At 41.0% G+C, this 17134-nt stretch overlaps 2 protein-coding genes and 1 pseudogene across 6 annotated transcripts in view; all 3 read right to left on the reverse strand.

The window, feature by feature from the left end:
• Positions 1-17134, reverse strand: part of LOC102413394 (protocadherin alpha-C2) — a 195043-nt gene that overhangs the window by 78733 nt on the left and 99176 nt on the right. The gene's annotated exons all lie outside the window — the stretch shown is intronic.
• LOC123466159 overlaps positions 1-17134 on the reverse strand; it is a 120221-nt pseudogene that overhangs the window by 45112 nt on the left and 57975 nt on the right.
• Positions 1548-7482, reverse strand: PCDHAC1 (protocadherin alpha subfamily C, 1). Its single transcript, XM_045166578.1, is given in 2 exon segments — positions 1548-4676; positions 4679-7482. Coding segments are annotated over 2 exon segments (2454 nt in total). The 5' UTR covers positions 5685-7482; the 3' UTR covers positions 1548-3228.

A 17134-nucleotide genomic window follows, 5' to 3' on the forward strand; every position in this document is an offset into this window, starting at 1 on the left:
TGACACTGCAAAGGGGAAATATCTTATGCCCCATAGATCCTGGCAAAAGAGAAGTTGCTTTAATTTGGTTTAGTTTAATTTAGACTGGTATGTTAAAAATATAATTTTCATATGAAATTTTTAATAAAGTCAGTTTATGCTGTTGTGCATTTTTGGGACACTAATATTTACTATCTTTAAAAACTGCCAATGCAGTTTTTAACAGGAAGTAGATGTATCACAGATATCATCTAAAAAATTATCAAGAATCTTAACAGAAAAAAATTGACATGAGACTCATATTGCTTAGCTGTTGCACAATAGGTCAATTTTGTTTATATCTGTTAAATATTATCAAAGGAGAGATACAGATAAAATGTTTTCCTGAATTTCATAAGCTGTTTTTTTTAGTATTGTAAACTATACTAATGTACTCTAAAATAAGAGAAAAGAGCTTAGAGTAGAACAAAATATAAGTACATATGCATCAACATGATTCTGTGTGATTCGGACACAGTTAAAATTATGAAATTGCAGGCTTTTCAAAAGAGAGATCATTTCTAAAACTGAAGCAACAAATACCTTATTTCTAGAATTCTATAGTTGTTCTTAAGGCATTCAATGAACACCATGACGAGCATTCTTTTCTAAAGCATCAAAAGACTGGATCAATCTGCACTTGGAGGAAAAAGTAAGTGATAAATGCCTGTGTTGAATTACAAATACTCCAGCTTCATAGATGTTATTTTTGTCCATGTTTTTATACAACAAACTTTCTTTATATGTAAGGAAATATCCAGCCCATAAAAATGAACAATGAACCACCTATAAAGCAACATATCAACAATGATGGGAAGATTGCTCAACTGGATGGATGAGATGGCACAATAGTCCTCCATGTCTAAACAGTATATATCTCTGTTACTTTATCACTCACATAAATGTAAACATTCTGGGGCAGGGGACATATTCCTCTGTTATTAGCTATATTCTTTCCTTCTAAGTGGATACTGTTCCTTCTCTCAGATCCATTGATCTTCCTAATGCTTACTTATGTTTCCTTTGCAGTCTAGTCAAAATGTTTCTCTCAAACAATTCCTAATTCTCAAACTTCATAGACACTACTGGTATTCTTATCTCTCCTTGTTACAGAAAGCAATGAAGAAAAGAAATAGTGAATTCTCTTAATAGAAGGAGAGTTTATACATTGTGTTTCGATACCTGAAATACTAATATTTTGTGCACCAATTTTCTCCCTTAAAATTAGCTGCACTTTAATTTTCATTCATGCAAATTTCACAATAATTATGTGCATTCCTGCTAATCACTTTGTCATCTACAGAAACTGGACTGGTATTTAGCCCCAGAACACAGCATTGATGTTGTTCATGCTAGCTGTAGACCAGAAAATCCCTGTTGTATTGTTTCATGATTATATATCATAAGGAAGAAAATAATCATTGAAATAATGTATTTGAAAAGGGCCTTTAAACTGCTAGCTATATATAAACATAAAGTAAAAAAGTAAATTTTTATTTATATATTAAACAGTGTTACCACTCAATTCATAGATTCACAAATTGAATCATTTATTCATCAAGTTATTGACTAATCATATAGTATATAATGGATTCCATTGTATCATGCTGTAAATATTAAATATGCAAAATTATAAAAGATGCAAATCTATTTTATTTGCGGTTAACATCATTATTTGAAGTAGAGTAACTTATAACCCAATTTCCCTCTTATTATCTGAAATGGTAAAACATTCCCTTCATTCCCTTCCCTAACTTCTGCATACCTCCTTCCCTTGTATCCATGATCTCTATGAGAAGTCACAAAGTAATACTGGAAAATTTCTAATCCAATTGCTCCCACTTCTCTTAGAAAATTTTGAAATACCAAGGGCCACTATAGATGAACTGAAGTATTTGAATAATTTAATCTTTCTTAGGTGCTGCTGCTGTTGCTGTGTGTGCTTGGTCATGTCCAATTGTTGCAAACCCATAGACTGTCAAGTCCCATAGACTACCTGCCAGGCTCCTCTGTCTATGGGGCTCTCCAGGCAAGAATACTGGAGTGGGTTGCCATTTCCTTCTCCAGGGGATCTTCCTGACCCAGGAATCGAACGCGGGTCTCCTGCATTGCAGGCAGACTCTTTACTGACTGAGCTACGAGGGAAGCCTTCTTAGGGACATTGCACCTTAACATGGTATTTTCTTATTTCAAAGTTTACTGGCTTCTAAAATAATAAGAAAATTAAATCCAAGTTGAATGGACTTTGAATGGGAAGTGCACCTTGAACACACAAATGTTTCTGACATGGCAATTATACATCTGTTTTCTTTGTGAAATGCATCAATAGGAACACATAATAAAAGATTGTCAAGTCCTATACCCAACTGTATCATCTTTCTGTCAGTACAAATAAGTGCTCTGAGACATGCTTATTATTTCTATATATTTACAAATACTGTGTGGAACTATTATCTATGTTTTGGAATACCATTATCAAAAAAGACTACTTTGTCAAAACAGTATTCATTGTAAAATATAGCCTAGGGAATATGCTGCATTTTATTAAATGGTATAGCATTCACAATCCAATTCACTGCCATCTCTACCACAAAACCTTCTCTAATTCCCTCTTCCCTGTCTAGATGTTCTCTCTCTCCCTTCTTTGAACATCTGTTATGATTTATTTTTACATGTTTTAGGTTATCATCATGTTTAAATCATGTATTTGTTATGGTTTGAGTAAATGTCTCATCATCCATGATACTAAGTTTGTATTATGCAAAAACTCTTCCATAATTTTCATTCTCACCTTAGGTATCAGAATGCCTTAAACATATCTGTTGCTCAAAATATGTTTTCTAATGAAAGGATATTTATTTCAAGTAATTCCTTAAAGAAATTCATAAAAGGAATTATTCAAAGACATCCCAGGTTGTTTATTACCTGTTCCAGAAACTTTGGTGGTTTATTCTTTTCAATTTTAGAACTTTATACTGTATTACTTTAATTGTTCTTTAATAGGTTTGAATTTCTTACCTTGGTTTTTCAAAAATAAACTGTAACCTCCTTCAGGCCAAAAATGATCTCTTTTAACACCTGGATCTTCCCAGAATCCTTAGCACAGGGGATGCTGAGCCAGAGTGTTCAATTCAATGGATTACATGCTACCAAAGACTCACATAAGAAACATTTTATAAATACCTAGTGACCATCTCCTGGTCAAGGGAATCAAATTCCATAAAATATGCTTACCATGGCATTGACATTTGCATGATCCCCTTTCCTATTCCAAATCCGGAGACAGGACATTGGCACATTCAGTTCTACCCCAGAGGCCAGATTTCTCAGGTCAGCAGCACTGTATCCCCCATGCAACAGCAAACTGTTATTATCATAACCAAGTCCCAGGGAGGCCCAACAGAGATAAGTATGAGAAAGTCTTTCGACTGTAGTGACATCTATTGTGGCTGATGACATGCAAGGATTCGAAGCCACCTTGCTTCCATACCTCAGCTCCTCTGGAGAGTGACAGCAGCTCTGAGTGCAACAACCTGCACTCTGGCTCAACTTGCTACACACAAAGAAAAGTAGACACCCCAGAAATAAAAAGGAAATACAGGCCAGGGCAATTGTTAAATACAGGTTCTGGGCAGAAAGGTGCCCTCCTGTTTCCCAGCCATCTTCAAAGTCTGGAAGGACCTGAGGGGCAGAGCTGCTCAACAGCACACCCAATGTGACAGAGGCAGAAAGTGATGGGTCTCCATGGTCCTGAACCACCACCACCACCTTCTGTTTAACTGCATCAGTGGGAAGAACTAAACGAGCAGTACGGAGCTCTCCCATGTTGGCTGAAATTCTGAAAAGGCTCGAGTCAGAAGCCTGAAAGATGTAGTAGGAAAGCCAAGCATTGGAGCCACTGTCTGCATCTTCTGCTACCACTTTTGTGATCAAGTGTCCTGTTCTGGCAGAGCAGGGCACGATTTCCACTGGGACAGAGCCATTTTTGGGCAAGGGAAACAAGATGACTGGAGCATTGTCGTTCCTATCCACCACAAACAAGTTCACAGTCACTGTTGCACTTCTGGGAGGAAAGCCACCATCCCGGGCTTCCACTTGGAAGTGAAACCCCCTGAGCCACTCAAAGTCAAAGGAAATTTTGGCAGTGATAGCCCCACTGGATGAATCTACTTCCACCAAGCTAGAGGCTGCCTGTCCTTCAGAGATAATATCCAACAGCTCATAGAAGACAAGGCCATTCTTCCCCAGATCTGGGTCCTGGGCAAACACATGTCCTAGGGAGACCCCAGGGGCATTGTTTTCAGCCACAAAAAGTTCCTGTTTCGATTTAGGAAAGCTTGGTGTGTTGTCATTCACATCAGCAACTGACACAGTCAGTGTCCTGCGAGTGCTAAGTGGAGGTGAGCCACCATCCGAGGCAGTGATCAGAACCTGGTACTCACTGACTTGCTCCCGGTCCAGCGGCCCATCAGTCACCAAGCTGTAGTAGTTGCCAAAGGAAGCCTTCAACTTAAAGGGGCCTCCACCGTACATGCTACAGGTGACTTTACCATTGGGACCAAGGTCTTCATCCCTTACATTAAGGAGAGCAATCACTGTGTCAGTGGCGGCGTCCTCGGAAACGGGACTGGAGAGAGTGAGAAGGTTCACCTCAGGGCGTGATCGTTCACGTCAGTCACCTCCACCAGCAGTTTAACGGTGCTGGCTAGACTGAAGGCACCTTCATCCCTTGCCTCAAGGTATGCCTCCAACAGCGTTTCAGGAGGACCTAGTGAAGCAGCGACCCGCACTTCCCCATTTCTAGGGTGCACGTGAAAGTGGTGTTGCAGCTTGGCTTGGGTGCTATTTCTTAAGGAGTACCGGATTTCCCCATTGGAGCCTTCATCCGGGTCCGAGGCTTGCACTCGGAATAACACAGTCCCATTGGGTGCAGTCTCTGGCACCTTGGTGCGGTATATTGAGCGCTCAAATACAGGTGCATTGTCGTTTGTGTCCACCACGACGATGGTGACTTGTACCTCACCGGAGCGAGCTGGCAGCCCGCCGTCCCGAGCGGTGAGCACTAGCCGGTGGGTGGCACGCTGCTCCCGATCCAACGCTTTCTCCAACACCAGCTCTGGGAATTCGCTGCCGTCGACCCGCGAACCCATGTCCAGGCGAAAGTGCCGGCTGGGGCTCAGGCTGTAGCTTAGCAACCCGTTGCTTCCTTCCTCGGCATCTTCGGCATTAGGGAGAGTAAAGCGGGCTCCGGGCATAAGGAACTCAGGAATATGGAATTGCACGTCGCCGGCAGGGAAGTGAGGCGAGTTGTCGTTGATGTCCAGGACGTGAACATGGACCCTGTGCAGCTCTAGCGGGTCCTCGAGCACAAGCTCATAGATCAGGACGCAGGCAGCTTTGGCCCCGCACAGCCGTTCGCGGTCCGCCGGCTCTCGGACCACCAAGCTTCCGCTGGCCAGATCAACCCCGAAGTAAGTCTCGCCGCGGCTGGAAAGGAAGCGAAAGTTCCGCAAGGACAGAGAGGCCGCTGACAGCCTCAAGTCCTGGGCAACACTGCCTACGGCTACGCCCCGTTCGGTCTCCTCCGACACTGAGTATTCGAGCTGTCCGGCTACAGAGCCGCAGGAAACCCACATACATAGAACCGCCACCCTCCAGCCCACCATCCCCCTCCCTCTCGGCGTCCTCGCTCCACCAGCCGTGACCCGGGACCATGCTCCGGACTCCCGGAGAGTGCAAGCCGTGGTAAAAGGAAAAAACCGAAGGCCGGTCGGCCGCCGCTGCCCTCTGGAAGTGCAGAGACAGCCGACGTTCGCCTTCCGAATGCCGTAATTTCCCGGGACCGGCCGGCTGACAGCAAGGCTTGCTAGACTCGAGGTTCGGCAGCCGTCTGGGAAAGCGGAGCCTGCGGGAGCGGAGGAGCGCAGCGCCGCCTAGGGGTGCAGAGGCGAGGAAAACTGCCGGGCTCCGGGAAGAGCGGTCTCGGTTGCCCGCCCACTGGGAACTCGCCCCGCGCCCAGGCAGCGAGCGCAAGGCGGGGCAAAAAGATGCTCCGAGAAACTAACACACCTTCCCTTAAACTGCGTTTCCTAGGACAACGCCCTGACTGCCGCAGTCTTAACGTCTACAAACTCTACATGAAGACGGCTTAAAACTGGGGCTGAGCTCGGCTGGGCGTCTCTCAGCGACTATTTTGAGAGCCGAGCATCGGGTCCCGGGCGCTCGGACCCACTGACTCCCTACAGGGCCGGCAGAGGGAGGAATTCCGAGAGGAACCGCCGGGCCGACACCCTGGGAGGCGGGACCACGACCATGAACCACTAGGCCTTCTAGGCTTAAGGAAACAGGAACCCCCAAACCAAGTGCTATGGTGCGTTCCGTGCTGGATTCTCAGCCTCTCCGCTGAGAGTTTAAGTCTCTCCTGCACTTTCTTATATCCCCGGAGACGCCAAGATTTCTATAGCGAGAACCAGCGAGGGGCATATGGGGATCATTCCCCGGCACTCTCGCTTTTCAAGGCACAAAACTAGGCGAGCGCAATTCCGGCTCAACGTTCCCTCTTTTTACCAAATCAGCAGCTTTTCTCTTTCCCCAGGAGCCCCTAAGGGGAGTGCTCGGCAAGCTCTGGGCGAGGAAGTGGTTAGAAGCTAGTCAATATCAAGCATCAGAAACTCAGAAAGATTGACAGCTCATCCCCAAACTGGACCTGGACGTACAAAATGAAGGGGGAAATACTGAGATACTCCCCAGAGCGTGACCAGGAAACTGTTCTGTAAATTTGCTCTTATTCAGAAAACAGCACTGAATTGGTGTAAGAGCAGACCTGATGCCCGTCGGTTCCCCAGCTTTGTTTTTAGCCGGTCTTCGGCACGGAAAATGGGACAGTGATCTGTTCTATGAAAAACAGCTGTTGGCCACAATACTTCCAAATTCCACCTACAATAGCACCCTACAACCAGTGGCTTCTCCTGAGAGGGTGGAGAGCTGAAAAAGCTTAAACACTAAACACTAAATTCCTCACTCAAATCCTTCTTTTGATACAATTTCAGTATCCAAAGCCCCAAGAACCAAAATTTGAAAGACAAAAGTTGAATACAGATAAAGAAGTGAAGCTCTCAGGGCATTATATTTACTAGTCAAAAAACTGCCTAAACATACGGCTAATTACTGAAGCTGAGTACTGGATACATGGAGTTAATTACACAATTCTCTCAACTTTACTGTATGCCTGAATATTTCTCTAATAATTTTTTTAACTGTCACTTAAAATGTAGGTGGGGCAGGCAGGGATAAACAGGCACCTCCAGCTTTCCGGTTTTAAGACTAAGTGGGATTGGTAACTTCACTGTGCCACTAAACACCAATCACCTCCTCTGTCCATCACAAACCCACCCCTTATTTCTTCCAAGGAAGTAGGGCAGGCTGCCTCTTGTTGTTTTAGTCACTAAGTGGTGTCAGACTCTTTGGGACCCCATGGACTATAACCCACCACGGTCTTCTGTCCATACGATTTCCCAGGCAAGAATATTGAATGGATTACCATTTCCTTCTCCAGGGGAATCTTGCCAACCTAGGGATCGAAACTGCCTCCCCTGCAGTAGCAGGCAGATTCTTTTACCACTGAGCTACCTATTTATTTTATTTATGAGCTGCCTATTTATTTAATATATATTATAATTATAACAAAGCATAAATACTTCTATTATACTTCAGTTTTTAAAATAATTCTGCTTCAAAGCCTATCATAAAATAATCATTGAAATGTGGCATGTCAAAAGTTACTCCTCTGCTATCAAGGACTATAAAATGAAAAATAATATATATCACCCCTGCCCTTGGGTTTCCTTGGTGGCTCAGTGGTAAAGAATCCACCTGCAATGCAGGAGCTGCAGGAGACACAGGTTCAATCCCTGGGGTCGGGAAGATCCCCTGGAGGAGGGCATGGCAACCCATTCCAGTAATCTTGCCTGGAGAATCTCGGACAGAGAAGCCTAATAGGCTACAGTCCGTACGGTCACAAAGAGTCGGACACAACTGAAGCAACAGCACACACTCAATATTTATTGATATAAACTAGTTTGTGGGAAAGTAATATTTAGATATCTGAATATTTGGATATCCTGAAGATGAGAAAGTCTAAAAACTTTTTTCCTGTGTATAATATTACTGCGGCTGCTGCTGCTAAGTCACTTCAGTCGTGTCCGACTCTGTGCGACCCCATAGATGGCAGCCCACCAGGCACCCCCGTCCCTGGGATTCTCCAGGCAAGAACACTGGAGTGGGTTGCCATTTCCTTCTCCAGTGCATGAAAGTGAAAAGTGAAAGTGAAGTCGCTCAGTAGTGTCCAAGTCTTAGTGACCCCATGGACTGCAGCCTACCAAGCTCCTCCATCCATGGGATTTTCCAAGGCGAGAGTACTGGAGTGGGTTGCCATGTTAAAATCATGAATTAACTTCTCTATAGCAGAACCCTTCCTTTCTAATATTTCGTTTTGCCAGTTCGTGGGATTTTCTATAGTGTCTCCTAATTCAAGTATTTTCAAGCTTTTAATTAGGTGCAAGTACAACTTTAAGAGGACTCTGTGCAAAAACATTGCTCTGATTTCTGCTTGGGTTCTATTGCAAAGACTATTACTATAAAGCTCTCCCACCAAACTTGGCTGTAATCTGTAAATTCAAGAGATTGCTAGCCATAATGCGTGAGTTCATGTTAGAGATCCTGAAGCCAAACAGGAGAATGATCTGAATATCCACCAGAGTTTGTCAGTAAAATGTTATTGTACTTAAGATTTTCTTAGTAATTAAGATTATTCTTTTGGGAATATATTCTGTACTTATGGGAAGTAAATTAAAAAACTGGACATCACAATCACATTAAGCAATTTTCATCCCATAATATTGCTTCATGAAGGTTTCAAATCAAGCCTAACAGAGTGTGAATTGTTTGAGGGTAGAGATCTGTATCACTCAATTTTGTCTCTGAAATATCTAGCTAAGCTCCAGGCACATAAATTAAATGGCTCAACTACTCTCAGTACACAACAGCCTATGTCAATCATTGTTTCTTTTTTAACCTGAACACTTTACCAATAGCACATTACTATAGAACTTCTCAAGTTTGTACAAAGTTTTTCTCCATAACATAATATTATATAAAGTGTCTCAGACATTTTTTTCATGAATCTTCACTCTAATTAACTCTATGCTGTGTTTTCTTACTCCTTTTTATAACTATGCTAATTTTTCTAGAATTACCTCTTTATAAAATCTTACTCTATTTCATCTTCAAAGTATAGTCCTCAGAACTTAAAGTCATGCTCCAGATTGGTCATAATATCCAAGGAGATGAGATCTTGCATTTTCATTCTAAATACTCCATATCAAGTAAGGGTCTAAACTTGCATCTGGTTCTTTAACAGCCACATCACATAACTTTTTTATGATGGATTTAAAGCTAAAATTCATATGTGGTTTTTTCCTAGATGTTATTAAGCCACAGATCAAAAAATCCTAGACTTTTACACTTAATTTTTTAAAGTCAAATTGGCTGAATGTCATTGTATTAAGAGCTAGCCAGTCTGGTTCAATCACATATTTTACCTATATCAAATTTCATATTCCTACATATTTGGTAAGCAGTCACACCAGATCTTCCTCTGAGCTGATGAAAAAAATTTCATCACATGCGGCTGAAAAGGAAGGCTTGCAACCACTACTAATCATCCTATCTGACATCAGTTTTATAGGAGTGTCTAACCTAAAATAAAGATCTGACAAAGGCACTATCAACATTCACCAAAAAAGAATCTACATAAATCTCACATTATATTATAGTTTCAAAACAAAGTATTTCCAGATCATAATTATTTATATATTTTTTAATTTTGATAAAAATTTCACAGCTATCACCCCCCTAAATGGCCATCTTTATTTTAAACAATAAAAATATCAGAATTATTGCCATGAAAAATCATAAGCATAACAGCATGTAATAGCTATTATTCAATACTGACTTGGAAATTCTAGACAACACAAGATAAGGAAGTGTGTGTACATATGTGTGTGTGTTAGAGAGGAGGATAAAATATGCTGTCACTAATAGATGATAAATTTATAGGTAATAAAATTTTCTATTCATAAAGTCCCAGACAATTAAAGAAAAATAAATAGAACTGAAAGAGAGCTCAATGAGATGACTAAGTTATAAAACATAGTTTTCCTACATATCTGCAATAACTAGACAAAAAGAGGGATTTCAATCAATTATGGATAAATGAAAATGGATTTCTTCTCCATAAAACCTACCAAAAACAACAGAAGAATAGCCAACAAAAAGTAAAATTGTGTCTTTGATGAAACTCCTTAAAGCATTTGAACTTCAACCATAGTATATATGAAGAGAAGTTACCAAGTGCTAAGAAAATTGGACCAAGATGCCAGAAAATGCTGAGAGAATATTCTTGCCACTGGAGACCTTGGGAAGAGCTGGTAGACTAGAGTTTTCCAAAGTAATACTTCACAGTGAGATGTAAAACAAAAGATCCCTTATTTGAAACAAAAATATCTAGGTGCCTAAGTTAAATCAGGCAGGGCTTTTCCATAATCCTATTTGTCAGCACAAAATAGGAGAAAAAGCAGGAGTGAATGCACTAGTGAGCAGATGCACAATTATTTCAAGAGTGAACCTAAGTATGTGCTAAAATTAAGAAAGAACTATGGAGGACAAATTGCTCTGCAGCTGCCAGTTCTCATTATTGGGAGATACGTAAAAGCTAAGGTATACACAAACCCCTCTAACAAATGGTAAACAGGAAATGCTCACTTTAGTCCAGAGCACTACTGGCCCATCCATCTACATTTCCACCTGCAGATAGCTGGTCCTAAAGGAACTCCTCTCAAAGATAAATACTAATCAAAAAAGAGCCAATGCAGGACCTATATAAATATTACAAGAAGGAATAAGAAAGTAAATATGAAAAATAACAGATAATAACACACAGATCTCTAAAGGTCTCTAGTTAAAAGATGCATGAAACAATTTTAAAGAGTCTCAGAGAATTAAGAACTCAGGGATACAGAATTTCAAAAAAAAAAATGAAAATGCCACAGAAGACCATGAAAACTGAGCTGATACAACTCATGAAATAAGTGGAAGAGAAATATAAAATCAGAAATAATAGAATATAATAGCAGAAATTAGAGCCACATTGGAAATAGTAAAAAAGTGAACAAACTCTGCTTGGTATTAATACATAGTCAAGAACAATAAGAAACACTTGAGAAGGCTGAGAAAAGTAAGTAGAAAGAACAAACTTCCAGTTTCACCTCCAACACGTAAAGAGCTTAGAATTTATCACTTTTTTTCTTGTAATAAAAAGAAAAGCTGGATACATGACTTTTCCTGAACCCATCAGAGAACTGAGTTTACAGGAAAAACCTCTACTCTAAAATCTGGAAAGAAAAAAGTGAAAATGAAGTCACTCAATTGTGTCCAACTCTTTGTGACCCCATAGACTGTAGCCTACCAGGCTCCTCCATCCATGGGATTTTCCAGGCAAGAGTACTGGAGTGGGGTGCCATTTCCTTCTCCAGAGGATCTTCCCAACCCAGGGATCAAACCTGGGTCTCCCACATTGTAGGCAGATGCTTTACTATCTGAGTCACCAGGGAAGTCACCAAAATCTGGAGAAATAAGCAAATGCAGAGAGTCAACCAAGACCTGTTTCCATGGAGCAGAAGCCTCTAGAGGCACAGCCTGGTAGGAACACCTAAATTGAAATTTTGACAAATTGCTGGAGGCTGAGTTGTGGACTATCTTAAGAGTGAGAAATGCATGGAGGTTACAGTTGAAGTGAAGGGAGAGCATGCCTACTTTTATGGACTTTACTTTCAGGAATCCCACTAGGTTCTCAAAGTGAACATCCAAGAAAGATCTCCTTAGCTCTGGCAGGGAAAGACGGATAGTACTCCTTCTGAGGTAGGCCCAGAAGCTTCTCCTTTCTTCTTTTAAAAAACCAATTGTATGTAACAATATATATAAACATATTTCTGGGTTTATAATATATAGAAATGAAACAAAATTGCCAATTATAGTACAAAGGAAGTGGATGGAAGAACAGCTGTAATGGATAAGGAAATTCCAATGCAGGGCAATAAATTAACAGAACCAGAAATGGGAAATGAGAAACACTATAAATATATAATTTCTTTCCTTTTTCCCTCAACATCTTTAAAAGACATAAAATTATATAATGTAATAATTGTAACAATGTACTGTTGGGCTTGTAATATATAGAGATGTGTATTGCTTTCCTGTAGCTGCTGCAAAAAAGTTACCACACATTGGGTGGCTTAAAACAGTTTTTCTCATAGTTTTGGAGGGGAGAAATTCAAACTTGAGGTGTTGGCGAGGCTGCACCCCTCTGGAAGCTCTAGCACAGATTTCATTTCTTGCCGCATACAGCTTTTGATGGCTGTGTTCATGACTCCACTATGCCTCTATCTTCACATAGCCTTCCCTCTGTGTCTGTGTCCTCCCTTATTCTCTCTCTCATAAAAAAACACTTCTCTTTGGAATTAGTGCCCACCTGGGAAATTCAGGATAAACTCCTCATCCCAAGATCCTTAACTTAATTACATCTTCAAAGTCCTTTTTTCCCCCAAATAGGTCACATTCACAGGTTCCAAGGGTTAGGAAGTGGACATACCTTTTTGGAGGCCACAATTCAACCCACTACAAGATGTAATAATACATATAATAATAGAACAAAGAAGAAGAAAAAAAAGAGTTATATAGGAGTAATATCTTTATACCTTAATAGAATTAAGTTAATATAAATCTGAAGGAGATATTGATATTATAATGTATATAATAAACTCTAGAGAAACCACTGAGAAAATAACTCAAAAATACAGTTTAAAAGCCACTGAAGGAATTAAAATGTTACATTTGAAAATATTCACTTAATAAAAATATCGGTAAAGGAGGAATATAAAAACAAAGAAGAATTAAGACATAAAGAAACCAAAAGTAAAATGGCAGACAAGAGGCAATTGCAGAGCAGTTTGCCTATATGCACCCATCTTGTGCCGTGGTAGAAAGACTTTTTCCCTTCCCCATTAAAAACAGATACAACAGGCACAGTGGAAAAGAATCCACCTGTCAATGCAGGGGACAAGGGTTTGATTCCTGGTCTGGGAAAATTCCACATGCCCCGGCACCACAACTACTGAGCCTTCACTCTAAAGCCCATGAGCTGCAACCACTGAGCCTGTGTGCTATGACTACTGAAACCCTCAGTGCCCTAGAGCCTGCATACTGCAACTACTGAACCCGCATGCTGCAAGCAACGAAGCCCACGTGCCTAGAGCCTATGCTCTACAACAAGAGAAGCCACCGCAATGAAGAGTAGCCCCCACTCACCGCAACCAGAGAAAGCCCACCTCAGCAAGGAAGACCCAGTGCCACCAGAAAAACAAAACAGATACAACACACCCTGATGTTCAAAGCAGCACTATTTACAATAGCCAATACATGGAAGCAGTCTAAGTGACCATCAACAGATTAATAGGCAAAGCAGATGTGGTGTGTGTGATATACACATACAATGGAATACTACTTAGCCATGAAAAGAATGAACTCTTGCCATTTGCAGCAACATGGATGGATCTAGAGAATATCAGACTAAGTGAAGTAAATCAGAGAAAGGCAGATATTACATGATATCACTTAAAAGTGCAATCTGAAAATACAAATGAATATATTTACAAAACAGAAATAGACTCACAAAGATAACAAACTTAAGGATACCAAAGAGGAAAGGGAAGGAGGAGGGATAAATTAGGAGTATGGAATAACATATCATTGTTTGTTGTTAAAAGATTCATACTGTGAGTGAGTGACTGAAAGTTATTCAGTCATGTCCGACTCTTTGCAACCCCATGGGCTACAACCCACCAGGCTCCTCTGTCCATGAATTCTCCAGGCAGGGATAATGAAATGGATTGCCATTCTCTTCTCCAGGGGATCTTCCTGACCCAGGGACTGAACTCATGTCTCCTACATCGCAGGGGAATTTTTTACTGTCTGAGCTATCAGGGCAGCCCTACTATATGTAAAATACGGAATTCCCTGGTAGTCCTATGGTTGGGACTCTGTGCTTTCACTGCCAAGGACCTGAGTTTGATCCCTGGTTGGGGAACTATGATTCCACAAGCCACACAGTGTGGAAAAAAATAATAATAAGTACAATAAAATAGATAAACAACAAGGATTTACTGTAACAATTTTTACACAGGAAACAATTTTCTATAATGAAAACTAATCTTAAAAATTATATATATATATATTTATATATATATACACACACACACATACACACACATTATGTGGGCTTCCCAGATGGTGCTAGTGGTAAAGAACACGCCTGTCAATGCAGGAGACAAAAGAGATGCGGATTCAATCTCTGGGTCAGGAAGATCCTCTGGAGGAGGGCACGGCAACTGACTCCAGTATTCTTCCCTGGAGAATCTCCATGGACAGAGGAGCCTAGCAGGCTAGATTCTAGTTCAGTTCAGTTGCTCAGTAGAATGTGACTCTCTGCAACCCCATGGACTGCAGAACACCAGGCTTCCCTGTTCATCATGAACTCACAGAGCTTGCTCAAACTCATGTCTATTGAGTCGGTGATGCCATCCAACCATCGCATCCTCTGTTGTCCCCTTCTCCTCCTGGATTCAATCTTTCCCAGCATCAGGGTCTTTTCCAATGAGTCAGCTCTTCGCATCAGGTGGCCAAAGTATTGGAGTTTTACCTTCAGCATGAGTCCTTCCAATGAATATTCAGCACTGATTTCTTTAGGATGGCCTGGTTGGATTTCCTTGCGGTCCAAGGGATCCTAAGAGCCTTCTCCAACACCACAGTTCAAAAGCATCAATTCTTCAGCGTTCAGCTTTCTTTAAAGTCCAACACTCACATCCATACATGACTACTGGAAAAACCATAGCTTAGACTAGACAGACCTTTGTTGGCAGGGTAATGTCTCTGCTTTTTAATATGCTAAGATGGTCATAGCTTTTCTTTCAAGGAGCAAGCATTTTTTACTTTCATGACTGCAGTTACCATCTGCAGTGATTTTGGAGCCCCCCCCCCACAAAAAATTCTCTCACTCTTTCAATTGTTTCCCCACCTATTTGCCATGAAGTGATGGGACTGGATGCCATGATCTTAGTTTTCCGAATGCTGAGTTTTAAGCCAACTTTTTCACTCTCCTCTTTCACTTTCATCAAGAGGCTCTTTAGTTCTTCACTTTCTGCCATAAGGATAGTGTCATCTGCATATCTGAGGTTATTGATATTTCTCCTGGCAATCTTGTTCCAGCTTGTGCTTCATCCAGCTCAGCATTTCATATGATGTACTCTGCATGTAAGTTAAACAAACAGGGTGACAATATACAGCCTTGATGTACTTCTTTCCCAATTTGGAACTAGTCTGCTGTTCCATGCCCACTTCTAACTGTTGCTTCTTGACCTGCAGACAGATTTCTCAGGAGGCAGGTAAGGTGGTCTGGTATTCCCATTTCTTTAAGAATTTTCCACAGTTTATTGTGATCCACACAGTCTAAGGCTCTGGTGTAGTCAATAAAGAAGAAATAGATGTTTTTCTGGAACTCTCTTGATTTTTTGATGATCCAGTGGATGTTGGCAATCTGATCTCTGGTTCCTCTGCCTTTGCTAAATCCAGCTTGAACATCTGGAAGTTCATGGTTCACATACTGTTGAAGCCTGCCTTGGAGAATTTTGAGCAGTACTTTGCTAGCATGTGAGATGAGTGCAATTGTGCATTGCCTTTCTTTGGGATTGGAATGAAAACTGACCTTTTCCAGTCCTGGGGCCATTGCTGAGTTTTCCAAATTTGCTGGCATGTTGAGTGCAGCACTTTCACAGCATCATCTTTTAGAAGTTGAAATAGCTCAACTGGAATTCCATTACCTCCACTAGCGTTGTTCATAGTGATGCTTCCTAAGGCCCAGTTGACTTCACATTTCAGGATGTCTGGCTCTAGGTGAGTGATCACACCATCGTGGTTATCTGGGTCATGAAGATCTTTTTTATATAGTTCTTCTATGTATTCTTGCCACCTCTTCTTAATATCTTCTACTTCTGTTAAGTATATACCATTTCTTCCTTTATTGAGCCCATCTTTGCATGAAACTTTCCCTTTGTATCTCTAATTTTCTTGAAGGGGTCTCTAGTCTTTCCCATTCTATTGTTTTCCTCTATTTTTTGCATTGATCACTGAGGAAGACTTTCTTATCTCCCTATGCTATTCTTTGTAAATCTGCATTCAAATGGGTATATCTTTCTTTTTCTCCTTTGCCTTTCACTTCTCTTCTTTTCTCAGTTATTTGTAAGCCCTCCTCAAACAACCATTTTGCCTTTTTGCATTTCTTTTTCTTGGGGATGGTCTTGATCACTGCCTCCTTTACAATGTCATGAACCTCCATCCATAGTTCTTCAGGCATGCTGTCTATCACATCTAATCCCTGGAATCTATATGTCACTTCCACTGTATAATCGTAAGAGATTTGATTTAGGTCATACCTGAATGGTCTAAGGGTTTTCCCTACTTTCTTCAATTTAAGTCTGAATTACTGAAATAAGGAGTTCATGATCTATGCCACAGTCAGCTCCTGGCCTTGTTTTTGCTGACTGTATAGAGCTTCTTCATCTTCAGCTGCAAAGAATATAATCAATCTGATTTCAGTATTGACCATCTGGTGATGTCCATGTGGAGAGACTTCTCTTGAGTTGTTGGAAGAGGGTGTTTGCTATAACCAGTGCATTCTCTTGGAAAAACTCTGTTAGCCTTTGCCCTGCTTCATTTTGTACACCAAGGCCAAATTTGCCTGTTACTTCAGGTATCTCTTGACTTTCTACTTTTGCATTTCAGTCCCTTCATTGCAGATGAAGAGGACATCTTTTTTGTGTGCTAGTTCCAGAACGTCTTGTAGGTCTTCAAAGAACCTTCAACTTCAGCTTCTTCAGCATTACTGGTTGTGGCATAGACTTAGATTACTGTGATATTGAATGGTTTTCCTTGGAAACGAACAGGGATC

Source organism: Bubalus bubalis, chromosome 9 (genome assembly GCF_019923935.1).
Source record: "Bubalus bubalis isolate 160015118507 breed Murrah chromosome 9, NDDB_SH_1, whole genome shotgun sequence".
NCBI lineage: Eukaryota > Metazoa > Chordata > Mammalia > Artiodactyla > Bovidae > Bubalus > Bubalus bubalis.